Raw genomic sequence first — 26233 nt, 5'->3', positions numbered from 1 at the left:
ATGACAGGTGCCACACTGTTCATGCATTGATTTGATATTTTGTTTTTAAAAAGTTGAAACTTAAAAAGAAAGAGAGAGAGAATAAGAAAGAGAGAGGAAGAGAGAGAGAGAGGAGAGAGAATAAAAGAGAGAAAAGAGAGACATACACATATAGAGGGAGAGAGAGAGAGAGAGAGAGAGTTGTTGATTGTAAATTCCTTGGGGAGGAGAATTGCTGCAAAACTGACTTTCCTGAAGTGGACCACTAGACTCCTGAAAAACTGAAAAATGATCTAGTACAAAGAAAAGGCAACAGAAAGAGCAACATGCAAACAAAAGTAAATAAAACACCCCCAGGAACAAAACAAATTAAAAGTTTAATTTTTGTGCATTGTTCAAAGGACTTTGAATTGGCCATGACCATCTAGTCACATGACCATCTAGTCATGCCCATCCAGCCAGTCCACACCTCCCAACAGTCTGAGGGACCATAAATTGGTCCCATTTAAAAAGTTTCAGGGCCCCTGGGTTAAGGTCATGTCCTGTCCTTAATCCCATCACCTGGAGGTGAAGGTATTTACTTTGTGAATAGGCTGGTCCAGGATTTCATGCAGGCTGGGGTCGCGCACATAGATTATGGGTGTGGGCACGCCCAAGCACGCCCTACTGCTTTTGGCACACAATCCAAAAAATGTTAGCCAGCACTGATATATGTCCTTCCTTCCCTCCCCAACATGAGGTTCAGAGATCTTTAAAGGTAAGAAGGAGGAGCGTATGAAGTCAGGTAGGGTGGGAGTCAGGGGTAACGGGGGAGTGAATGGCCAAGGGGACTCAAGGGTTAGGATACAGAGCACAAGGGTGTCTTGGAGGGTGCGGAGTGTGTGTATAGATGCCTACGGCAAGCAAGCCTAGCTCTGCGCTAGGCCTCCAAGACTTTTCCCAAGCTCTGAGTAGACAGTGTTCTACCTAGCGACTCGCACATTTGATTAATGGCTGCATCAGGGAGAGCAGGAGGATTGAGGTACTTAAGGAAAGCAATTTCACTTAACAGCCATTGGAACATGAAACCCTAATTCAAGGCCCATAATAGTTATATCTTGAGGACTACTTTTATGCGGGCTGTGGAACTCAGGGGCTGAAAATCGGGTGAAACCAAGGTAGAAGACTGAAACTCCACATGTGGAAATTCCATAAACAACAGACAAAAGCTCTACCCAAAATTCCTTTTTGAGGAATTCCATTAATTCCGGAAAAGGAAATATACAGAAGGTTCTGTTGATAACCACAAACTAGTAGTTAGCCATTTTCCAATTTACTTTTCACTCAACTTACAAATTTAACCCTGAGAAATGTTTGAGCAAAATGAATCAGGCCAAAATTCAAACAATCACTTTCTCACCTACACTTTCAATGGGAGATATCAAATGAAATTCAAGTATTCTCTAAACTCATCTACCTTTCTTCATATGGATTACCTTGTGTGCAATAAGGGATGATTTATGCTTGAAGTAATGTCCACAGACTGGACATTTGAAAGATTTCTCCACAGTATGAGTCCTCTGGTGTTGTACCAGGCTGGAATTCTTAATGAAACTTTTCCTACAGATCGGACATTCAAAGGGTTTCTCTCCTGTGTGAGTCCTCTGGTGTATCACCAGATAAGAATTATCACTAAAACTTTTCCCACAAACAGGACATTCAAAAGGTTTCTCTCCTGTGTGAGTCCTCTTGTGTCTCACCAGATTAGAATTATCACTAAAGCTTTTCCCACAGAGAGGACATTCGAAGGGTTTCACTCCTGTGTGAGTCCTCTGGTGTGTCACCAGGCTGGAACTCTGAATAAAACATTTCCCACAATCAGGACATTCAAAGGGTTTCTCTCCTGTGTGAGTCCTCTGGTGTGTCACCAGGCTGAAACTCCAGCTAAAACATTTCCCACAATCTGGACATTCAAAGGGTTTCTCTCCTGTGTGAATCCTCTGGTGTCTCACCAACATGGAATTCTGACTGAAACCTTTCCCACAATAAGGACATTCAAAGGGTTTCTCTCCTGTGTGAGTCCTTTGGTGTGTCACCAGACTGGAACTCTGACTAAAACCTTTTCCACAATCAGGACATTCAAAAGGTTTCTCTCCTGTGTGAGTCCTCTGGTGTGTCACCAGGTTGGAATTATCACTAAAACTTTTTCCACAAAGAGGACATTCAAAGGGTTTCTCTCCTGTGTGAGTCATCTGATGTCTTATCAGGCTGCAATTCTGACTGAAACGTTTCCCACAATAAGAACATTCAAAGGGTTTCTCTCCTGTGTGAGTCCTCTGGTGTTTTACCAGCTGGGAATTCTGACTGAAACGTTTCCCACAATCAGGACAAGCAAAGGGTTTGTCTCCTGTGTGAGTCCGCTGGTGTTTCACCTGGCTGGAATTATCACTAAACCTTTTTCCACAAATAGGACATTCAAAGGGTTTCTCTCCTGTGTGAGTCCTCTGGTGTGTCACCAGAGTAGAACTCTGACTAAAACATTTCCCACAATCAGGACATACAAAAGGTTTCTCTCTCGTGTGAGTCATCTGGTGTGTCACCAGACTGGAATTATAACTAAAGCTTTTCCCACAGATAGGACATTCAAAGGGTTTCTCTCCTGTGTGAGTCCTCTCGTGTGTCACAAGGATGCAACTCCGACTAAAACATTTCCCACAATCAGGACATTCAAAGGGTTTCTCTCCTGTGTGAGTCCTCTGGTGTGTCACCAGGATGCCTCTCTGACTAAAACATTTCCCACAGTCAGGACATTCAAAGGGTTTCTCTCCTGTGTGAGTCCTCTGGTGTCTCACCAGCTGGGAATTCTGACTGTAACGTTTCCCACATTCAGGACATTCAAAGGGTTTCTCACCTGTGTGCGTGGCCTTATGTCTCAAGAGGTGGGAATTTATAATGAAACTTTCCCCACAATCTCTACACTTACAAGGTTTCTCCATGGAGTGAATCCCCTGATGTGTTACCAGGCGGGAATTACAACTGAAGCTTCTCCCACAGTCTGGACATTGAATGGGTTTTCCTCCTTTATGATTCCTCTGGTGTTTCACAAATTGGAATCATAACTGAAAGTTTTCCAATAATCAGGACATTCAAAGCATTTCTCTCCTATGGGAGTCTTCTGGTGTATCACCAGAATTGTGACATTCCCATAATTAAGGACATTCAAAGGGTTTTTCTTCTGTGTGAGTTCTCTGGCGTCTCTTGAGATGGAAATTTCTAATGATGTTTTTCCCCACAATCTAGATACTCATAGAGTTTCTCCCTGGAGTCAATCTACTGATGCAACACCAGACCGAAATTGTGACTAATATTTTTTCCACAATCAGGACATTCAAACGGTTTGTCTTTTGTGAGAGTCCTCAGGTGCTTCACCAGGAAGTAATTTACTGAAACGTTTCCCACAGAAAGAACGTTCAAATGATTTTATTCCTTTGTGTGCATCCTTTAGTGTCTCAAGACCTGGGAATTTCTAATGAAACTTTCACACAATTTGCAGAGTCATATGTTTTCTCCCTCCTGTGAATTATCTGATGTAGCACCATGTTGCCATGCTCACTAAAGCATTTACCGCATTGGGAGCACTTTTGTGGCTTCCCTCTTTTGTGGAGGTGCTTCCATGAACAACAAGGGAGATTTTGTGACCGTAGTTTTTGCCACATTCAGGTAATTTGTGTGGTTTTCTGTCTCCTCTTGTGCATTATCAGCTGTGATTTGCAATCTGTGCTTTTCCAACAATAAGCAAATTTATGAAGCTTTTGCACCACTGATATTCTTGAGGATGTAAAAAATATGGACAATGCCTTTGTTAAGGGTTCTTTCATTCAAGCCATCTTCTTCCTCTCAGGGAGAGGCCTGCATTCCTGTCTCTTCTACGTGGCTTTACTATTGATCTTTTCCTTCGAACAGACTTCCAGATATTTCCTTCTTTTGCTGAATTATAAATAATCTTCCTTCCCCTCTCATTTAATTTATCCTTGAGTTCTGCATAATTTGCTTATTCTTTCTTAATTTTCTCTCTTTTTTCAAACAGCTGTTGCAGGAGGAACCAATTTGTAAGGTTTTCTGCAGGAAATGGGAAATATTTTGATTTTTGGCTTGATATTCTTCCCTTTTCAACACTGATTGTTCTTTACAGTTGTCCAGAGTGCTCTTATTGCCATCCTGCTCATCTGTAAGATGCAAAAAAAGTGTAACTTTAATTGTTTATAAAATGGTTAGAGATGAGGTGAAAAAAGAAGAAAAGTATACACCACTTTTGCTCATGAAAGTCCTCAGCTACAAATAAGGGCAGAAAATACTGTCTATAACCCCTCTGGTGACATCCTTGCTTAAGTAGTCCTCACTTCTAAGTCTAACTATTGCTACTTCACCTACCACAATTGGAATTGATATTTGCGTCACTAAGCAGCTCAAACATTAAGCATCATGTCACACGACATTTCCAACTTACATCTGTTCCTCTGTAGTTTTTAAACTAGTTACTGTGGGTTGTTAAAGGAAATTTCATATGTCCGTGACGTGCAATTTCCTGCTAGTACATCCACTGATGTTGCTAGTCAGAAGCTATTTGGGAAGGTCACAAATGGGGATCATGAGTGTGGGATGCTGCAGGCACCATATATGTGCAACTATTGGCAGAAGCCAAGTTGGTGCAACTCCCTTTCTTGCACCTTCAAAACCACAGTCACTGCTGACATGTGGTCACGGAACAAGACCTGGGATTAACACAAATTTTGTGAACCAGGTGCACGTCAGCTTCTACTGTGCCATAGTAACTTTGAAGGCTCAGGGAAGAAGTGGTAAGTGAGGACTCCCTGTGCAACCAAAGATGGATTAAGCACAATTGAACCAGGCTAATACATGGATGGGACAGGAAATGCCATACTTATTGGAAAGACATGGAAATAAAAAAACTTGTAAATTTTATTCTTCTGTCATTTTCAATATGTGTGGATTACAAACTATATTCAGAGGGCAACCTCAATATATAATGGGAGACTTTAACTGCCCTGATATAAACTGGGAGACAAAGTCTACAGCAAGTATGAGATTGAATAGATTCCCAACCAATTTAGCTGACAACTTTGTCATCCAAAAAGTAGAAGAGGGAATTAGAGGGAAAACTATACTCGACCTAATTCTTACTAACAGAGAAGCGATAGAAGGAGTTGAAGTTTTTGGAACCTTGGTCGAATGACCCCGTATAATGCAAACACAAGCAACAGAATATAATCCAACAAGTGTCTTAAACTTTAGAAGAGCTGATTTAAAGAAATTCATAGCGTAAGCAAAATTTCATGGATAAAAACCCTAAAGGAGAAAACAATGCAAGGACTGTGGGAAATACTGGAAAATCTATATATATATTTAAAAGAAATACCACTCATGCATTATCACAAAATCTCCAGAATCTTAAAGCCTACAAACCTCAAATTTTCCACGTATGTTCCTCTTGGCTTCTAGGTGCTCACTAAGAAAATGTTTTTCGAAATGACCTTCAGAGCATTAGCATTTCCTATATTATTATTAACATGCCATCATGCTAACTAGTTCTACTCCTTCCCCTAATTAGAAAATAAATCTGTTCCAAATGCAAAACACAAGCAGAGGAGAGGAGATTCAGTTTCCGTTTTACTTTCACAGCAGGAAGCAGCTGTACTACAGAACATTTGAGCTAACCAATAGCCAGGCCCCTTCCTGTCTCCTTGCTCACACAGCAAATACTGTTTCACTTTCAAAGTAGCCCTCTGATGCTAAGGAATTCTACTCCCCCTCCCCACCTGAAAAGAAATCAATTCCAAGCTCTGATGCTAAAAAGTTCTACTCCCCCTCCCCATCTCAAAAGACGAGTTTCACTTTCACAGCAACATGCAGCTTTACTACAGAACAGTTGAGGTAAGCCACATCCAGTCTCCTTCCTGTCTCCTTCTTTCTCACACAGCAAATACTGTTTGAGTTTCCAAACACCCCTCAACTCTCTCACACAGTGACAGGATGCTAGCTAGATGGATACTAATGGATGCTGGTAGGCAGAGGCAGATTCCCCCCCCCCCCTATTTTACTCCCCTGTTCAGACGAATCTGTTCCTTCTAGTGTAACACCAGTTATAGGGAAAAGAGGCAAAAATACAGAAAAAGATTTACAGATGCAATTAGGAAATACAAGTAAGGGAAGCTGCACACAAGTATCGTCAAACTCATCCCCAAGTCAGTAGAAAGGCTGTAAAAAAGTATACATCTAATAACCCCTATGCTAATCAATCACAAATGAGATCAATGCCTTGGACTAATAAGTATTTCTCTAGTTTTAAATTTGAACCTGAGAAATAAACAATAAACTACACAATTCTCAGTATTGTTTATCTTCCACCCTTCAGCACGATCCGAGAAACACCCAGTGATAAGATATAGTGAGATGAAGTCAACGCTGAAGCCCAGTGCTCCCCTCCACCATTTAAACCTTCCCGTGACTTCACCCACTGCCCATGCATGCTCACAACGGTCCTAGCCAAGCCACAAGCTATGTTGGTTTGCTGCCTTGCGCACGCAGTCATGCGGTGTTTTAGAATGGCAGGTAGAGGGTCCCGGGATGTGCTACAGTGGTGCACTTTTCTCCCCTTCAGCCATACTTCCAAGGACTTCCAAGTGGTGATAGGAAGCCATCTGGAAGGCACCGAGGTCGTTTCAATGCCCTCATGACTAGAGAAGTGGCTGTTCTCATTGTTGCCCAGGATTTTGAGAAAAGAGATATCGTTCTCCACAGCAGAGAAAATTGGTTGTTAAGAATCAGTGAGATGTACGGTGCCTATGAAGCTCTCCAGTAGCTTCTGATGTTCTGCCATGGAGAAGACGGCTATTACATCAATATACCTCAGTGTGAACCAAACACCAAAGTTCCCCTCAAGAAGACCATGTTTGCTGCTGCCTTTTACAGCTACAGGATAATGGAGGTTGATGGTAAAGAATGCTACCTATTGCTGTTCCATTTCTGTGGCGAAGCACGGGTTTCCAACTTAGTAGTATGATCATATAAGCCTAGTCCAACATAATATTACTGAAAAGGGAAAACAAGATATCCAAGAACAATCCAACATGTTTGCATAAAGTTTTCTCTGAGAAACTGAATGAAAAAAAGGATCAGTATAAAAAATTGAAAGAGGACACATAACTAAGGCAGAATAGTAGCATATATCCCGAATCTGCAAAGATCATGGTGAGAATGAACTAAAACTTGCAACAAATATCAAAAATCATTTTAAAACATGTATAAAACAAGAAAAAAGTCAGGGAAACAGTCAGTGTACTAATGGGACGTGATGGCAAGGAAGTGATGGGCAGTAGAGACACAGCAGAGCTACTTAATTCATTATTTGCATCTATCTTCAGATAAAAATAAAAAATAGCTAAACCTACCAAAAGTGAACTGTAAAAGGCAGACTAGGAATACAAATTAAAACAGGGAAGAAAATGGTAAGAGAACACCTTTCCATTCTAGATGAGTTCTAATCATCAGGAACAGAATGATTACATCCCAGAGTTCTAAAGGAGCCAGCAGACGTGATCTAAGAACCATTCAACCATATATTTCAAAGATCTTCACGCACAAAGGAACTACCAGTAGATTGGAAAAGACCGGATATAGTTTCCATCTTCAAAAAGGGGGAGAAGAATGAATCCATAAAACTAGAGGCCAATTAGCCTGACATCACTACCTGGCAAGATATCTGGAATATCTTTTTTCTCTTTTTTCTCACTTTTTTCTTTCCCTTTTCTTGTTTCCTTATAGTCAACATTAATTGGACGAGCTACGAAAAGAAAAAGAGAGAATAAAATCAGGAAGATGAGCAGAAAGACAACACCAGTGGATTCTGCATCAACGACTCCTGCCTGCTCCCCAGCAGGAGAACAAAGATCAATACAGGCGAAGATACAACAGGAAAAAGATATGCTACATCATTAGAGGCAATTATGCAAGCAATACAAAAATTACAAACAGGCATCGATGAAAACTAGATACGCTTATAAAGAGGTCTGAAAATATGGGAAAGAGGATGGAGACAATGGATCAGCAAAGTGGGAACATAGAACAAAAGATAGGTCAGACAGAGGGAAAGATTGAAATTATACAAAATTGGATACTGAAACAAGAAGACAGAATGCAAAAAATTGCTGAAAGAGAGAAACAAAGAGAGAAGAGGGATGAAGAACTCGACAGTAGATTGAGCAAAATGGAAACAGAAAGCAGTGCAATAATAGGATGGGAGATGGAGCGCTCTGAATATTTTTTAAGATTTCAAAATATAACAGAGAAAAAGGGAGAGAATCTGCCACAAATAATATCTGAAATCCTGATAGATGTGTTAGAGATACCCCAAGAGAAGATGATGGATGGCATAGATGAGACATTTTGGGTAAATACAAGATATGCAATGAGAAATGCTTTTCCAAGGGAAGTCCATGTAAGATTTACTAAAAAAAGCATTGAAATTACAAATATTGCAGAAAACAAGAGACAGAAAATTGGAATACAAAGGCAAGGAGATTGTGGTCTTAAAGCAAATTCCAAGAAGAGTGAGAGAGTAGAGAAGAAAATATCAATTCCTGACTACAATTTTACTTAAGATAAGAGTTAACTATACATGGCTGATACCGGAAGGTTTAATATTTCTATGGAAAGGACAAAGGTACAGAATTGATACAATTGAAAAAGCAGAAGCCTTCTATACAGAACATTTGAGAGGAAAGGCCGAGAAGACTGGAAAAGAAGAACTAATGGTGCAACAGTTAGATACACCCATGACTGAAACTGAGAAAGAATGTTGATCCTTACCTGAATGTTTCTTTTCTGTGGTAGAGGCGGGAGGGGCTACAACAGGGTTTGTTACAGCCTGATTGGTCCAGGGACTGAGGGATTTTTCTTAAGTACCCTCCTTTCCCTCTCAGCTCCCAGTTTCATGAGGTCGAATGGAAAAACTGACAGCATTATGTAAGGAAAATAACACCACACATACCAAGAAAAACACCGACCACCCCAACCCCCTTTGATCAAATCAAGGGTGGGAAAGTAGCTCCTCCCGCCTCTACCACAGAAAAGAAACATTTAGGTAAGGACCAATGTTCTTTTTCCTGTGGTTTCGGTGGGAGGGGCTACAACAGGGACATACCTAAGCTTAGTCCCAGGGCGGGTCGTTGACTCTGGGGGAGGGGGGTCATCACCTGTTGGAGCACCTGACGGCCGAAGGCTGTGTCCGCTGAAGCGAAACGATCAAGGTGATAGTGTCGAATAAAGGGGGAAGGAGAGGCACAGGTGGCCATCCTACAAATATCCTCTAGCAGAGCCCTGGTAGCCCAGGTGGCCGTAGTAGCTGCGCTCCTGGTGGGCTGTGGCGGAACCTGGTGAACATGGCCTCCATGATGGCCTGCCACACCCACTTACCTATGGTGGCGGAAGACACCCTAGCCCCTAGCAACCTAGGTTGGAAGGACAGGAACAGGGCCTCCGACCGACTGATAGGAGATGTACGCCTGAGATAAATGTGTAGGGCACGGCGGACATCTAGGCGGTGCCAGCGAACCTCACTCTCGTGGGAAGGAGAGGGGCAGAAGTTGGGAAGGATGACCTCCTGTGACCTATGGAATAGGGAGTTGACCTTTGGCAGGAAGATCGGATCTAGTCAGGAGAACCCTGTCTTGGTGGAAATGGCACAAATCCTCCTTGGACGACAAAGCACCCAATTTGGAAATGTGTCTAGCCGAAGTGACTGCGACAAGGAAAATCACCTTCAGGGTCAGGAACCTAAGGTGCACAGTCCTCAAAGGCTCGAAGGGGGCACTTGTAAGGACTCTAAGAACCAGGGAGAGATCCTACGTGGGGAACCTGTGTACCGGGGGAGGGCACAGGTTTGCTGCCCCCTTGAGGAAACGTTTCACCAACGGTGACTGGGTTAATGACCAATGACCCTCCCCTGCTAAGACCGAACATAGGGCAGCTGTCTGTCTCCGTAAGGTGTTATGGGAGAGGCCGCGGTCTAGACCGTGTTGTAGGAATTCAAGGACCTGGGCGACCGAGACAGAAGCCGGGGAATATTTGGAACCTCCCACAATTTGTGGTGGGTTGGCCAAATCAGAATGTGTAAGTATGCCTCTGTTAAGTCTATTAATGCCATGAAGTCTCCCCATCTGATCCCCAATAATATGGATTTGAGAGAGGAGATCTTGAAGCACCGGTAGACCAGGAATGAATTTAGACACGTCAAGTCCAGGATCGCTCTCCATCCCCCGGAGCTCTTTGGGACGACAAAGAGGTTTGAGTAAACGCCTTGCCCACACTCCTTCGGAGGAACCGGCTCGACCACCTGAATGTCCAGCAGGTGCTGGATTGCTAGGAGCATTAGGCGGCACCTTTCTGGGTCCCTGGAGAAGGGGAAAGTCATGAAGAGTGTCGGGGGAGGGGTGAGGAACTCCAGATGGAGACCCTCCCTGACTGTCGACTTGACCCAGGCATCTGATGTTATCTGATCCCACTGGTCCGTGAAGGATGCCAGGCAGCCGCCTATGGGTAGACTCGGGTTGGAGTCATTTCCCCCTGTGGAAGGGACGGACTCCCCCTCCGCAAAAGGGCCGTTTGGGTTGACCTTGAAACCTATTCCTATCTTGGTAGAACGGCCGCTTACTCTGTCTATCATACCTGTAGGGGGTGTACCGCTGCTCGTGGTAATCCTGGTCAGGAGGCCTGACAGATGAAGGCCTACGGTATGAAGACAGATGATTGTTCGGCTTCTTAGAATTTGAAGGTAGGACCTTCTTTTTATCCTTGTTCTCCACAAGAATGGGATCAAGGAAAGTTCCAAAAAGGTTAAGGCCGGAGAAGGGGGCCGCCGCCAGGTTCCATTTGGATTTGTTGTCCATTTGCCAATTACGGAGCCACAGAAGCCTCACAGTCACAGAGGTGGATAGAGCTCTGGACACAAATTTAATGGAATCCATGGTGGCGTCCGCCGAGAACTGGGTAGCTGAAATGATCTTAGTGAGGTCTTGGTAAAGACATTCATCTTGGATCGGGATGCAGTCCTGTAGCTGCCGGAGCCACATGACCGTTGTGCGGTTGAAATAGGATGCTGCTGCGGCCGCCTTAATGGCCCAGGCAGAAGCTTTGAAGTTCTTACGAAGGGTAAGCTCTGCATGCTTGTCCTCTGGCTTCAGCTTGTCGGCCATGTCACCCGAGACTACAGAGGATGTGTTAGCCAAAAGGGCGACTGGGGCATCTACCATGGGAAGTTGCAGGACCTGGGAAAAGGCCTGCTCCATATTGTAATAACGTTTATCATTGCTTCTGGGATTGGGCAAGGAAGAAGGCCTCGCCCACTGGTTCTGTACCACTTCCAGGAAAAGGGGAGGGGCTGGACCCTCCTCTTTATCCGTATTGGGATTTATAAACATGGCCAAGTTGGGATCCCTGTGCTGGGAGACTGGTGGAGCCCCCGTGCCAATCTGAGTAGTCTTTTTGGCCTTGTGTAACATAGGCTTGAAAGTGGGGGGAGGAAAAAGCCCCGGAAATGCTGGGGCCTCCGGGGGGACAGAATCCTCATCCTCTAAAAACCCCAAGTCTGGGTGTGTGACCTCCCCCAAGATGGAACCCTCACTGACCATTGAGGGGGAAGGAGGCCTAGGATTATCGTGCCCTCTGGAAGAAGAGGGGGACTTCCACCTGGAAACCGCTGGTGGTCTAGACCAGTGTTTTTCAACCACTGTGCCACGGCACACTAGTGTGCCGTGACATAGTGTAAGGTGTGCCGTGGGAAAAACACCCGCCGGCATTGCATCCCAGCTGGCGGGCAGAGGCTGAGTCGGCCGGCCGGCCTCTCCCCGGCTACCTCGGTCGCGCCTGGTGGGGGGCGGGGAGGCGGCACGCTCCAGGCCACCCCGCGCCCCAGCCGCATCCCCGGGGCCGCAGGAGCTGCCAGTTGGGAGGAGCGTCGCATCTCGTCGCCAGCCGCCTCCAGGATTGCTAAAAATAGCGGCGGGCGGAAGCAGGGAGGGTCTTGGGCTCCGTTGGAGGGTGGCCCCTCTGCGCTGCGCTCGGGGCTGCTCTGGCGGCCGTCGGGCCCCGTTGGCCCCTCGGCGCTCTTGCCACGCGCGCCCCGCTCCCGCCCACTTCCCCCCCCGCCAACGCGGGGCCCTGGAGCAATGGAGGAGAGCGAAGAGCTGCTCCAAGGAAGGGCGCAAAAGGCGAGGTTTTTGAGGAGGCTTTTCCCGTGGGATTCCCGTCGCAGGAGGAAAGCGCGGAGCCCAACCAAGCCAACTTGGGCTCCGCTTCCCTTTTTGTATGTCCTCCTCCTCCACCACCACCGGGGGAAGTGCCGTCCCGGAACAGGCTGCGCCAAACGGCCGCACGCCCAGGCTCAGCGGGAGGCCAAGTCCGCGCACCCCACCTCACCTGCGCCAGTCGGGGAGGGGGCGAGCGCCGCACCTGGCCGGCCTCGGGGAGGACATCGCCGCGCCGCCCCTCATGCTCCCTTCGCCGGTAGGATGTGATATTTGAACGGGCTGCGGAAGGGGGGGCGCGTAGTCACACCTCTCCCCCATCACCTGAATCTCCACCCGCTTCCCTTTCCCCGGGCCACTCCAAAGGCGCATCCTTTCCTCCTCCCCCCCCCCCGTGGATCCTCCGCGCGCGTGGCTGGTGAGATGAGCTTGCTGGTGTGGAGGGATCCAAAAAGTAACATTTTTTTTTTACCCTTTGCTTTAAAAGAAATGAAAACTTTTATCCAGCAAAGGAGAAGTTCAGAAAGGTGAGGAGGACTTAAATTCGAAGCTTTTATTCCGTGCGAGGGTTGTTTTGCTTTACTTAATATGTGAGCTTGGGTGGAAGGGGATGCTGGGCAGGGGTCTGAGCTGGGCCTGCATACAGAGGCCAAGAGACCCTCCCAGCCAGCCCCTGCCCTCTGAGACCATGGGAGTGAGGATCCCACCTCCACAGCCAGCCACAGGAAAGGCTCTTCAGGGGGTCCACTGAGAACCCAAGCCCAGGGCTGCTTTCTTTTACGCACACCACACACACACACACACACACACACACACACACACGCAGATAGTTCACCAGACCAAGAATCAGCCCCTGCTGCTGGGCAAGAGCAGAGGTCAGCTGGGGCCGCATTAGCAAACGATGGCTGGACAGAGTCTTGCTTCCCAACCTTGGTTGACTGAAATAACACACACACACACAAACACACACACACACACACACACACCACTGAGCTGGCCTTCCACTGTGGCCTGGCAGGGATGCTAGTTACTCAGTGTTGACCAGGGTGCACCATTTTCTAATGGTGGTGTGCCTCGTGATTTTTTTCATGAAAAAAGTGTGCCTTTGCACAAAAAAGGTTGAAAAACACTGGTCTAGACACCCCTTGGGAAGAACTGTCCCTCTGGGCTAGGCCCAAGGAAATACACCTAGATATAGCTGCAGAGATGAGTCTCCTGATGCTATCTGGCAACTGGTCAAAATCCTCTAAATCCTCCTCGGAAGGGCCTCATGATGGAAGCCCTCGGGGGGCAAGTTGGGCTGTCAGTAGGTAGTCCCGGGATCCCCCTTCTCCCAGATCCTCCACTCTTTCCCTATAGGCTCTGGGGCCTTGCAGAAGAGACAGAGGAAGGGCTGAGGTCCCTAGAAGGTGAACCAGATGTTTGAGAACGGGGCCCCAATTGGAGATCTAGATCTGCTGGGGGATTCAGGCCTAGTCGCCTGCACCAGTCTTTCTACCCTAGCCACCTATTTTTCCAGGGCTTTTTGTCTTCTGGATTCATCCCTAGCAGCAGCTCTGGAAGCGTGCTGGTCGGCTGTAGGCCTGGAGGCCGCTGCCCTGAGTCTAAGCCTGCCCTGGCCCTCCTCTGCTAGATCTCCTTGGGCCTGTAGATCTGAAACTGTGGAGGCCATGCCTCACTCACGTATCTGAGGATGGCTGTGGGTGCCTGCCGGCTTCGATCTCTGGCTTCGCTGCAGTCGCTTTGTGAAGCCTGGCACACTTCGTCTCCTGCAGGCTTCCAATTAACTTTTGATTCAGCCACTGCTGGAAAACGCGGCAACCATGATGTCGCATGAAAAATGGCTGCCGTGCCTCGTGGGTGAAGAATCGGGTGATCACAACTTTGAAGTGGCTCTGAGGGATTAGCCTCGCGACGAGCCGAGTCTGAGAGACTCTGGCGCCCAGCTTATCTGTAGACCTTCTGTTTTGAGGGCTGTGCCGCACCAGCCGGTGAATCCGATCAGCGCACCCTCTGATGACTAAGCAAGCCGTTGCAGGTCTTTGAAGCCGCGGCGAAGCCCCGGTGGCCACAGCACTGAAATCTGATCAGAATCGGCTAGAGCTTTTTAAAGTTGATCGCTAGAGGCCGCGTTTGAGCTGCCGCGCTGAATTTAGCGAAACGGCATTCGCTGCGCTCAAAAGGAGCAGGCAGCTCTCAGGCTGCTGCGGAGCCCGGAGGCAAAGCCCCCTGCTCTCTTTTGTGAGACTGGAACGTCTCTCTGATGGCAAGTTGTTTAGAATTAATTTAGAATATCCAATAATCAAATCTTTATCACAGTTAATATAATACCTCACTGGAGCCACAGCTAGTGCTTGGACCAAAGACTGAGGGAAACTGGGAGCCGAGAGGGAAAGGAGGACACTTAAGAAAAATCCCTCATTCTCTGGATCAATCAGGTTGTAACAAACCCTATTGTAGCCCCACCCGCCGAAACCACAGGAAAAGTTGGAAGGCACCGTAGGTGGGATTGATATTGAAGAAGGTGCCATAGGGGGTGTAGATATTAGAGAACGACGGGAACCAAGATCAACTAGCCATAAATCCTATATATAAAGCATAACTATGGAAGGGGAAAAAAATGCTCACAATTAATATAAATGGACTTAATTCAGCAATCAAAAGAAGGAAAATATTTCACAAATTAGAAAAGTTAAAATCAGACATAATTTGCTTACAAGAAGTACATATTCAACAAATATATGGTCACGTGTTAGTTCAACCAAAACTTGGAGATTTTTTTACCTCTTTGGCGGACTGCAAGAAAAGAGGAGTGATCTTTTATATTAAAGACAAAATTCCAGCGAAACAAATTTATACAGATGAAGACGGAAGAATCTGGATGGTGGAAATTATGGAAAATAATAGGAAAATACTTTTAATTGCAATTTACGCACCTAATGAAAAACAAGGTGAATTCTATAAAAAACTCCACAAGTAAATTTGTGGCCTAGACTACGTTAACATCTGTATGATGGGAGATTTCAATGGCATTACAAATCAGAACATGGATTATAAAACACATAAAATAATAAAACCAAATAGAAAAACACTCCCGAAGTCCTTCTTCAGGATGATGGATGAAATAAACTTAAAAGATGTTTGGAGAGAAAGAAATCCTATAAAAAAACAATATACTTTCTTTTCAAACAGACACTTATCACTCTCTAGAATAGACGTGACCTGGGCCTCAATGGAATTATTTGGTGATATGCAAGAAGTGGAAATTGAATTAAGTACTTGGGGGGACCATAAACCGATTATAATCAAATGGAGAGGTCAAAGAACAAGATCTAGATGGACATTAAACAATACGATACTGAAACAGAAAGACTTTGTACAGAAAATGGAAAAAGAATCAGCTTTTTTCTTCAAAGAAAATAAAAAAGAAGATACATCCATGCAGAATCTTTGGAACACAATGAAGGCCTTTTCTAGAGGCCTGATAATAGACTACACAAGAATGAGAAACTTAAAGGAAAGACAAACATGTAAAGATTTAGAAAAAAACTATATGACACTGGAAAAAGAGCTACAGAAATCTCCACAAAAGAAGGCTATTAAAATAAAAATGGATATAATTCAACACAAAATGGCTTTATTGGAAAAGGAGGAATTGGCATAAAAAATTAGAGGCACTAAACAGAATTACTTTGAAAATGCAAATAAGCCAGGCAGATGGTTGGCATATAAACTGAGAAAGGAGAGAGAGGTAAAGAAAATACAACAACTAAAAGATGAACAAGGACAAATGCACTATGGAAATGCTGAAAAGAAGAAAATCATACAATACTTTTATGCCAAGTTGTATGAACAAGGGAATATAGAAGAGGGGGGAGTCAAGCAATACTTACAGGATGCCAATCTTCCCCGGATATCAAACAAAACTAGAATTATACTAGAAGGTAAAATAACAATGATGGAGCTACAACAACAAATGGAACAAATAAACTTTGGTAAGAATTTTATTCAAGCTATACAAATGGTATATCACAAGCAAACAGCTAAGATAAATGATAAATGGAGAATTGACAGACCCTATTGAAATAAAGAGAGGTACAAGACAAGGCTGCCCGTTATCACCATTACTTTTGGTCTTAACGCTAGAAGTCTTAAATAGAAGGATAAGAGAAGAGGAAGAAATAAAGGGAATGACTATTAAAGGGAATATAAGTTGCAAGCGTTTGCAGATGATTTAGTTTTCATTCTCGAGGAGCCACTTGAATCTGCACCTAAATTGTTAGAAAAAATTGAGGAGTATGGAAAAGTAGCAGGCTTGAAAATAAATAAAGATAAAACAAAGATCTTGACAAAGAACATATCATCAAAACAAAAAGAATAATTGATGGAAATCTTGGAGATGCAAGTTACGAACAAGGTCAAATATTTGGGGATTTCTTTAACAGCTAGATGTAGTACTCTCAAAGAGGATAGCTATTTTAGATTGAAGCAACAAATTGCAACGGACTTGATGAAATGGGAAAATTTACAATTATCAATGATTGGGAGAATCTCAACAATTAAAATGAACATTTTACCTAGAATCTTATACTTGCTCCAGACAATCCCAATTAGGTTGGGGAAAGACTATTTTGAAGATCTAAATAAAATGGTGTTGAAATTTATATGGCAGGGGGAAAAAGCAAGAATAAAACTTAAAGGGTTGCAAGACGCTAAAGCAAGAGGAGGGTTGGGCTTACCTGACTGGGAGCTACATTACCAGGCAACAAGTTTGCTGTGGATTAAGGAATGGATAATGTTAAAAAATGTTAGGCTTTTGAATTTAGAGGGCCACAACTTGCTGCTGGGATGGCATGTATTCTTATGATATAAGGGAACCAAAGCACATGGTTACTTTAGAAGACATATAAGGGAGGCGTTGTTATTAAACTGGGAGAAGATTAAGAAATTACATTATTTAAAAATTCCAGTCTGGATATCAACCATTGAAGCCTTTTCATATTCAATAATATACAAAAAGGAACAAACAGTTAGATAGGCTAAACTATTAAATACAGAGGGTGAACTTAAATCCATTCAAGATTTGAAACAGGAAGGAATCGAAATTAATTGGTATTCATATGTGGAAATACATTCTAGATACAATGACCATTGAAAAATGGAGGGTTTTTATGATAAAATGACTGAATTAGATAAAATCTTAACAGGTACTGATGAAAAAGTAATTTAAAAACTTTATGGCTACCTATTAGAGGTGAAGCTACAGGAAGAACAAGTTAAAGAAACTATGTTAGCTTGGGGAAAATTTTTTGGGCATGGGATTGACCTAGAGGAATGGCAAAAACTGTGGTCTCAAAACTATAAAATGACAATGTCAACTGCATATAAAGAGAATTTGTATAAGATGTTTTACAGGTGGCACTTATCCCCAACAAGAATAGCAAGAATGTCAAAGAACAAATCCAAAAAATGCTGGAAATGTCATCAGATGCCAGGCTCATACTACCACATGTGGTGGACTTGTACTGAAGCTAAAAGATATTGGACTAAAATTCACATGTGGTTGGAGAAAATGATACATAAACACATAGACTTAAAACCAGAACTTTTTTTATTGTGAATCATACCAGAAACATACAATAAAAACTTGAAATATTTGATTGTAAATGTTTTAACAGCTGCTAGAATTGTCTTTGCAAAAAAAATGGAAAAATGAGAAGACACCAACATAGGAAACTATTCGGAAAATAATAGAATGTGCTGAAATGAGTAAACTTACATTTGAAATTAGAGAATAGGAGGATGAGCAATTTTATAAGGTTTGGGATTTGTTTTACCAATGTTTAGATTAAAAAAAACCTAGAAATGAAATTGTTTGTTTATGTATTACCAAAAAGTTATAGTCATTGTTATGAAAGTTTTTTGCTATGAAATAGTGTTTGATCATATGATATATAAAGGACAATAATGTATTTAATGTATAAGAGTGGGATGATTTGAACCCTATGCATAATTGTAAGTATAGACCATATTATACTGGAAAGATTTTTATATGTTAAATGGACTAATGATGATGTAATGAATAATTGATACATCTATGAATTGAAATGTTCAATAACTACTTGAATTAACAATGAAAAACTATTTCTGGAGTTGAATATGCCACACTATAAGTATTGTATACTCTATGGATGATTAATATTAGTGGTAACCTGATCACATAATGCTAAATGATAATGATGTATTTAGTTATGTTTGATGGATAACCAGTGATCTTATTTTTAATTGTAAAAACTGATGCACAAAAGTTTGTAACCAAACAACATGCTTGACGAAATTGAGGAAAGTTTTTTGTATGTGTTGTTTTGCTTTTGTTTGTTTTAAAAATTAAAAATTAAAAAAAGGTAGAGACTCTCGATAGATTTGAACACTGGGCCCTACCTAACAAAATGAAATTCAATGAAGGGGAAGAAAAGGCTTTACGCTTATTCAAGAAAAACCAAATGTACTGGTACAGAATAGGTAGCACTTGGCTCAAGTAATAACTATGAGAGGAACCTTGAAGTCCTAGTGGACAATCATTTAGATATGGGCCAGCTGTGTATTGCAGTGGCCCAAAAAGGGCAATACAATACTAGGCTATATAAACAGAGAGATAGAATCAAGATCATGTGAAGTACTAGTACCACTTTATAAAGAGTAAGACCACATTTAGATAATTGCAGACAGTTTGGTCACCATATCATAAAAAAGATGTTGAGACTCTGGAAAGAAGGCAGAAAAGAGCAACAAAGAGGATTAGGGGTCTGGAGGCTAAAATATAATTAAGAGGTTGCAGGAATTGGGTTATGTCTAGACTAGTGAAGGGAAGGACTAGGGGAGACATGATAGCCATCTTCCAATATTGAGGAGTTGTCACAAGAGGGAGGGGCGTCAACCTATTCTCCAAAGTCCCTGAAGGCAGGACAAGGAACTGGATGGAAACTAATCAAGGAGAGAAGCAACTTAGAACTAAGGAGAAATTTCCTGACACTAAGAACAGTGAACCAGTGGAAGGTTTTCCCTTCAGAGGTTGTGGGGGCTCCATCCCTGGTGGCTTTAATCAGAGACAGGACAGCCATTTGTGTGAAATGATGTTGGCTCTCCTGCTTGATCAGGGCGTCGGAATAGAAGCCCTGCAAGGTCCCTCCCAGCTCTGTCACAAACCCTCCAGTGATGGGAGCCCCCACAACCTCTGGAGGGAAGCCATTCCCAAAGAATCCACCTTCACTTGGAAGAGACTTTTCCAATCTTCCCACCAGGAAGAAAATTGCAGCCACCAGTTTCACAGCGTGCAGCCCCAGTGGGCTTAAATTCGGGGAGGGAAGGAACCTGCAGCAGCAGCAGCTGAGATGCTTCAGCCCAGTTGCTTCTCCGCTTCCAGGACTCTCCTCCCACCCGCCCTCAACTCACCTTCCAGCTGCTGCTTCGACCATGGGAAGAGGAGAAGAGCCGCTCTTGCACACCACCTTCCTCCCATGAGTCATCCGGAAGAGGAAGTTCAGCTGCCCCAAAGGTGCTTTTTTCAAAAGGCAACTGGACTTTCTTTCTTCTACTCTTCCCATCGCTTTCCAACCTTTCTAGCAATACAGTACTCGATGGTTTTAACTCCTTTAGGCTCAACCACATGTATTATCCGCTTTCTAGGCACAGGTGTTGCCTGTTTGAGCACCATCTCCAGGTTGGAGGCAGAAAAACATCCTTCTCCAGTTTCCACCTAAGGCGTTTGCAACAAGTTTCCATTGATTAAATGCTATCAAGTCGTTTTTGACCGACTTTGCAGCTGAGCCTAGTGAAATAGTGAAATGTGATGTATCTTAACATTGTGAAGATTAGCTACGTGCCGAGCCCTAAACGTTCATGAAGGTTTTACAGAATTACACAATCAGCTTTCTTAGGGGTGATTCTCAATGGAGATCAAAACCTCTCTAATACCCCAAAACTTTATGACTGATTTCCTGTGGCTCCCAGGATTTTAGGGCATGGCAGCAGCATCAGGCCAGACACTCCAGGGGAGCTTCACTCCTGCTGGCCAGGGCTGCATCCAAGAGCATCAACCACCAAGCTTCATTCTTGGAGGAGGAAATTTTATATCTGCTAAATGCCAGGGGTAAATTCTGTAAATTTGCTTGCACTGAAGTCTCCCATTAGATCACACAGAGAAACATATTCAGCAGGGTCTAGAAAATGGAGCCTAAGAAAGATGCCATGATTGCCTGTATATGGTAGAAGAAATTTTCCCCTCCCCCATTGTCTATCTTTTTTAATTGTACAGGTTTGTTTTTTATATATTCTGCCATTTCCTTCATGTTAATTTTAATGTGTCTTAGAGAAACTCAACGTTCAGTTTCCTCCTTCTGCATCCTGAATGTCTTCCAGATTTTGAGGCCAGAATTTCCTAGCCAGCATCTCCTTTGCACAAAATATCTGTGAGTCATAAGCAGAGTTTCTGAGAGGTCCCAGTAAGTTGCTGAAGCTTCTAAAAATACATGGTAAAAAATATGCACAGAGATTGTAGCTCAAGAAGAAAAAGCATTGTGGTTTTGAGTCCTGGGTTTAGGTTCCTGAACAACCCCTGCTGTGATCTTGTCTTCTTGGAGGTGCCTGCTTGTTACCCTGGTGGTAGCAGCACCAAGATGCCTCTTCTTTGTTGCAAATTTGTTACATCTTGAAATCACCATAACTTTAACCTTAAACTGCCTACTATTGACCTCACTCCATTCCTGAGGGTTCTGTAAGGGGCATGCATAAGCACACCATTGTGTCCATCATCCCTGTCCTACTGTCCCCATTTATTCGTACCCATTTTATTCCTGTTCATGTTTATTCTTATACCTATTATCTTGTAAATGATTGACAAATCAAATAAGTAAAATAAATAAAATATAAACTGCCTTGGTGTTGGAGCTGTGAAAAAGACATTATATGGTGGAAAACATTGCATTTCTAAAAAATGCATTAAATAGCTTTTATGAATGAAAAAACAGGTATTGTCCACATTGCTGTGAAAGAAGATTTATTTATTTCTAATCTGCACTTAATCCTCCATCGTGACATAAACTATTAATATTTTTATACTCGGAACCACACCAATTGCTCTTTCTTGCCTTCTGGGCCTTTGATTCTAAGCATCAGACATCTCCAACAGAAAAAAAGAAGTCACATTCATGGCAATGAACTCTTGCAACAGCCAGCAAAGCCATAAGCTTTTAAGCAAAGTATCCAGCAAAGCCATAAGCTCTTCCAAGGTCTTCTGTTCCCTGTCTTACTGTCCCACTTTATTCCCTCCCAAATTCACAAATCCATGGCTGATAAATATAATTTGTCTCCAGTGGGGTAGATTCTTTTTTAAAATAATTTTATTTATAGTTATTTTTTTATACATCTGTAACTGCTTGGTGAACAGTGTATTGTCTGGGTCAATGTACTTTACACACAATACTAGTAGTAATATTGTTTAGGTATAAATAATAATACCTTTCCACCTCTAACATTTATGTATATATAGTAATATTAATGTATTCTGTTATGTATCAATATGCATACTATTCCCTATTTCTACTTTCTACGTGTTTTCTAATCTTTAATGAAACAATTGCTATCTTAAGTATTCTATATCTATCCATCATCTCTTGCTCTTTTTAGTATTTCAGCATTTGTAGGAAGTTAGCCCCCACCCCTCTCCTAGAAAAATGAAATCTTCTAGGAAATATTAAAAAGGCAGAATCTCTGGATGATAAAAGGAGAAACGTGCTCTTGCAAAGCAGTCCCCACCTTTGTTAACAGCCCCAGAAAGACTGGGCCACCTTATCTATAACACAATAGATCTTCACCCTCAGGACATAATAGGATTAGCCCTCTACCCATCTAGCAACAGAATTCACCACATGCAACCTGAGGAGATTGCATCACCCAGCAAGGCTCAACCAAGCCTGGGACTCAAGACAACCAATCAGAATACATTTCTTACACAGGAACAGGAATCTCTAAGGGAGGGAAGAGAGGGATTAATCTTTCTCTCTCTCACCTACATGCTCATTTTGCCCAGGACCTCAAACCATGTGGTCCTGTCCACCATTAAACCATCTTTCCAAGCAGTGTCCATGTTTCCAGTGTTTTTCCCACTTGGAACTGAACCCAGATGAACATTTCTTCCAACAATTTGGCGACCCAGATGGGACTCCAAACTAACCTGACCAATGGACCTGGCCTGGGTAAGCTTCCCTTGTTGGCACAGATGCATTCAGTTGGTGGGTGGATTTTTCCCAGACCTTGGCCATTTAGAACAAAGGCTTTAAAGGGGTTTTGAATGTTGAGTTCTAAGGCTGCTTGGAAGGGTGAGTACCTCTAAATTTTAACTTTAAAATGTTTATTTCATTTGTAAAAGCCCAGGAGGTGAAAGATAGTATGTGTCTCTGTGTGTGAATGTGCTTGAGAAAAAATCCTTTCTCTGGATCTTGCTCCCTCTGTGCATTTCCTAACCGCAGAAAGACCAACAGAGTCTGGAGAGCAGGGGGGATTTGCCAGAGCAAAGAACCTTCTGTAGGTAAAAGGGAGAGAGTGCGTGGGAAGGGTTCCACCACAAAATCGCGGAGGACAAAATCGCGCTCGACGAAAGCGTGCATTTGACGTCATCACAGCGCGACGAAAACATCGCGCTGTGATCGAAAAATGTAAAAATAAAGCTAAAACCTTACCCTAACCCCCCCAAACCTAACCCTAAACCTAACCCTAAACCTAACCCTTAACCTAACCCTAAATCTAACCCTAAACCTAACCCTTAACCTAACGCTAAACCTAACGCTAACCCTTAACCTAACGCTAAACCTAATGCTAACGCTCTAAACCTAACCCTAATCCTTAACCTAACCCTAACCCTAACCCTAAACCTAACCCTTACCTTTATGTGAATCGGCTTGCTTTAATTTTAATTTTATTTCAATTTTTAATTTTTTTCGTCGCGCTGTGATGACGTCACATGCACGCTTTCGTCGAGCGCGATTTTGTCCTCTGCGCTTTTGACGGGTCACGGTGGGAAGGGGTTAAAAGGCAAATGAGAGGTTCACTCTTGGGTGACTGGCTGAGCATCACTGAGCAGATCCCTATTCTGAAAAGGAGGTACCCATATGCGTAATTTTGGTGGACAGAATCCTCCCAGGCCATTTGCCTGAAAAACTGAGGGTTGACCACAGGTTAGAAGGTACATTCACTGTTGGGGGTGGTGTATTCCACGGTTGCAAGGGACCCAAGTAAAAGGAAAGAGTGGAGCCTTGGAGTCTTGTCACGGACAGTGGGAAGAGCAGACCAGGAAATGGGAAGCTCAGAATCTAGGATCCCACTGAAATCTCCTCAAGGGAGACTGATGGAGACCTGGGTTTGGGACAAATTACCTGTCCAGACAGGAATGAAGAATACGCACATGTGCCAAGGTACATGAGAAATGGACTCTGCTCAGGGATGAAGCAAGAAAAACCAATTTGGCTAAATAAAGATACTTAAAAGGGAAATATATAAATAGAAATGTTGGGGATTTTGGCTGTTTTGTTGATTGTTTCTCTCCCTCTGTTTTCCATGCAATCACGTGATACATTTGTTAAGATCTGTGCCTTCCCTAATTTAACTGAGATTTATGGTGGGAATGACTAGTGTCATGTGTGTGAGCCTGAGAGTTTTGTTTTTCCTCTCATTTTCTCCTTGTGTGTGTACGCATGTGTGGGTGTCAAAATTTTTGTGTTCCCTCAAGGTAAATGTAACTGTTAAATGTCTCTAATCCCTAGGAGAAAAAAATAATTACCCATATTTTTCAGAGTATAAAATGCACTGGAGTATAAGACACACCAAGGTTTTGAAGATGCTTTTTTTAAAAAAAAGTAGGTAGGTAGATAGAGGGATAGATAGGGAGAGAAAGAGAGAAATACAGTAGGTAGGGAGGGAGAGAGAGTAGTCAGGTAGGTAGGTAGGTAGGTAGGTAGATAAAGGGATTGAAGGAGAGAAATAGAGATGGAGAAATAGAGACATAAAGTAGGTAGGTAGGGAGAGAGAGGGTGTAGGTAGGTAGAGGGATAGAGTGAGAAATAAAGAGAGAGAAAAATACAGTGGATAGGTAGAGAGAGAATAGGTAGGTAGGGAGAGAGAAATACAGTAGGGAGGGAGGGAGGGAAAGAGAGTAGGTAGGTAGGTAGGTAGGTAGAGAGAAGGAGAAATACAATAGATAGGTAGGGAGAGAAAGAGTAGGTAGGTAGATAGGAGAGAGAGAGAAGGAGAGAACTACAGTAGGTAGGTAGGTAGGTAGGTAGGTAGGTAGGTAGGTAGGTAGGTAGGTAGATAGATAGATAGATAGATAGATAGATAGATAGATAGATAGATAGATAGATAGATAGATAGATAGATAGAGGGGGAGAGAGAGAAATACAGTAGATAGGTAGGGAGAGAGAGAAATACAGTAGATAGGTAGGGAGAGAGAGAGTAGGTAGGTAGGAAGGTAGAGGGAGAGAGAGAGAGTAGGGAGGGAGGGAGGGAGAGAGAGAGTAGGTAGGTTGGTAGGTTGAGGGATAGAGAAAGAAATACAGTAGGTAGGTAGGGAGAGAGAGAGAGTAGGTAGATATGTAGATGTTTCCAGATTTATTTATCCATGTGCTGGAGAAGGAAATCCCTGACAACCTGCAGCACCTAAGACTTGTTTCTGCTGGCACAGCACTTGATCAATGTAATTCTCATCAATCAGTTAAAGAGCTTTGCGAAAGGAAAAAAAATGGTTTTGCACTCTGCAAACCTCCCAAACACAGCCCGTTTTTCTCCAAATAAAAAGCATCAATAGCCTGGGGGGGGTGGGTGTTGCAGAGTGCTCCGAGGGGTGCAAAAATGAGCAAAAATGGCCCATTTTTCCTGAAAACAGGCCCGTTTTTTGTTTAAAATATTGCATGTACAGCCCTATGGAAGCTTATAGAGTGCTGCTGATGGCTTGGGGGGGGGCAAAAAATGCCCCATTTTTTTCTCATTTCTGCCCTCCCCTGCCCCCAGCAGCTCTCTGAAAGCCTCCATAAGGGTATGCACAGCCATTTTGGTGAAGGGGCGGGGCTTTGGGAGGCAAAAAAAATGCTGAATTCAATGTATAAGATGCGCCCAGATTTTCAGCCTCTTTTTTTGAAGAAAAAAGGTGCATCTTAAACTCCGAAAAATACGGTAAATTATTAGAAATAATGTTGAATTAAGCAATGGAAATGCCTTCACACTGAGCTTGCCTGGCCAGCAGAACAGGGTGAAGTTTCCTTCCCTCTCTGTACTTGTAAGAATAGCCGAAGTTTATGAGAGAACGTTTTAAATTCTTTTACAAGAAAAATGATTTTTTTTATAAAAGATTTTTTTTAAAATTTTGGTTAAGCAGACAAACAAAACACACAAAAAAAATCATCTTTCATTACATATTGTAGAAGTGTGTTGATTGGTTACAAGTAAGTTTCGTGCATCTCTTCCACAGTCATTACTTATACCATGTTTCCCTGAAAATACAACCTGTCCTGAAACTAAAGCCTTGCCACATTTTTCCCATGGACAAACATATAAGCCCACCCCTGAAAACAACCCCCCTGGACAACCCCCCTCCGGCCAGGCAGAGCACCATTCACTGACATAGCGGTATCCTGAAGGCGCCAAGCCGCAGGAGCCAGGCGGAGAGAAAGGCGCTCAAATTGCTTGCCACCTTCGGGATACCGCTAGTTTGGGGAGTGGTGATTAAAAAACTGCATGGATACTTATTAGAGGTTAAGTTAGAAGAAAAACAAGTTAAAGAATCTATTATTGCTTGGGGGGGGAATTTGGATGTGGGATTGACTTAGAGAATTGGCAGAAATTGTGGTCTCAAAATTATAAAATGACTATGTCAACAGCATATAAAGAAAATTTGTATAAGATATGGC

The 26233-nt window shown here is 43.1% G+C and overlaps 3 protein-coding genes across 3 annotated transcripts in view; all 3 read right to left on the bottom strand.

Annotated features, from left to right (window-relative positions):
• Window positions 1-19810, bottom strand: part of LOC116504774 (zinc finger protein 135-like) — a 38905-nt gene extending 19095 nt beyond the window's left edge. Inside the window, exon 1 of the mRNA XM_032212000.1 lies at window positions 19731-19810. The gene's annotated coding sequence lies outside the window, so the exon portion shown is untranslated. The remainder of the gene's footprint in view (window positions 1-19730) is intronic.
• Window positions 1-26233, bottom strand: part of LOC116502442 (zinc finger protein 572-like) — a 140942-nt gene that overhangs the window by 103890 nt on the left and 10819 nt on the right. The window lies entirely within an intron of this gene.
• On the bottom strand, window positions 313-19808 carry LOC116504766 (zinc finger protein 84-like). The gene is made up of 2 exons (XM_032211992.1): window positions 19731-19808; window positions 313-4184 (listed from the first exon to the last, which is right to left on the bottom strand). The coding sequence occupies exon 2, from the start codon at window positions 2952-2954 to the stop codon at window positions 1428-1430; it is 1527 nt and encodes a 508-aa protein (XP_032067883.1). The 5' UTR covers window positions 2955-4184; window positions 19731-19808; the 3' UTR covers window positions 313-1427.

This window comes from Thamnophis elegans, chromosome 2 (assembly GCF_009769535.1).
Source record: "Thamnophis elegans isolate rThaEle1 chromosome 2, rThaEle1.pri, whole genome shotgun sequence".
NCBI classification, from domain to species: domain Eukaryota; kingdom Metazoa; phylum Chordata; class Lepidosauria; order Squamata; family Colubridae; genus Thamnophis; species Thamnophis elegans.
Note: the sequence above shows the minus strand (reverse complement) of the source record. Positions and strands in the feature narration are given on the sequence as shown.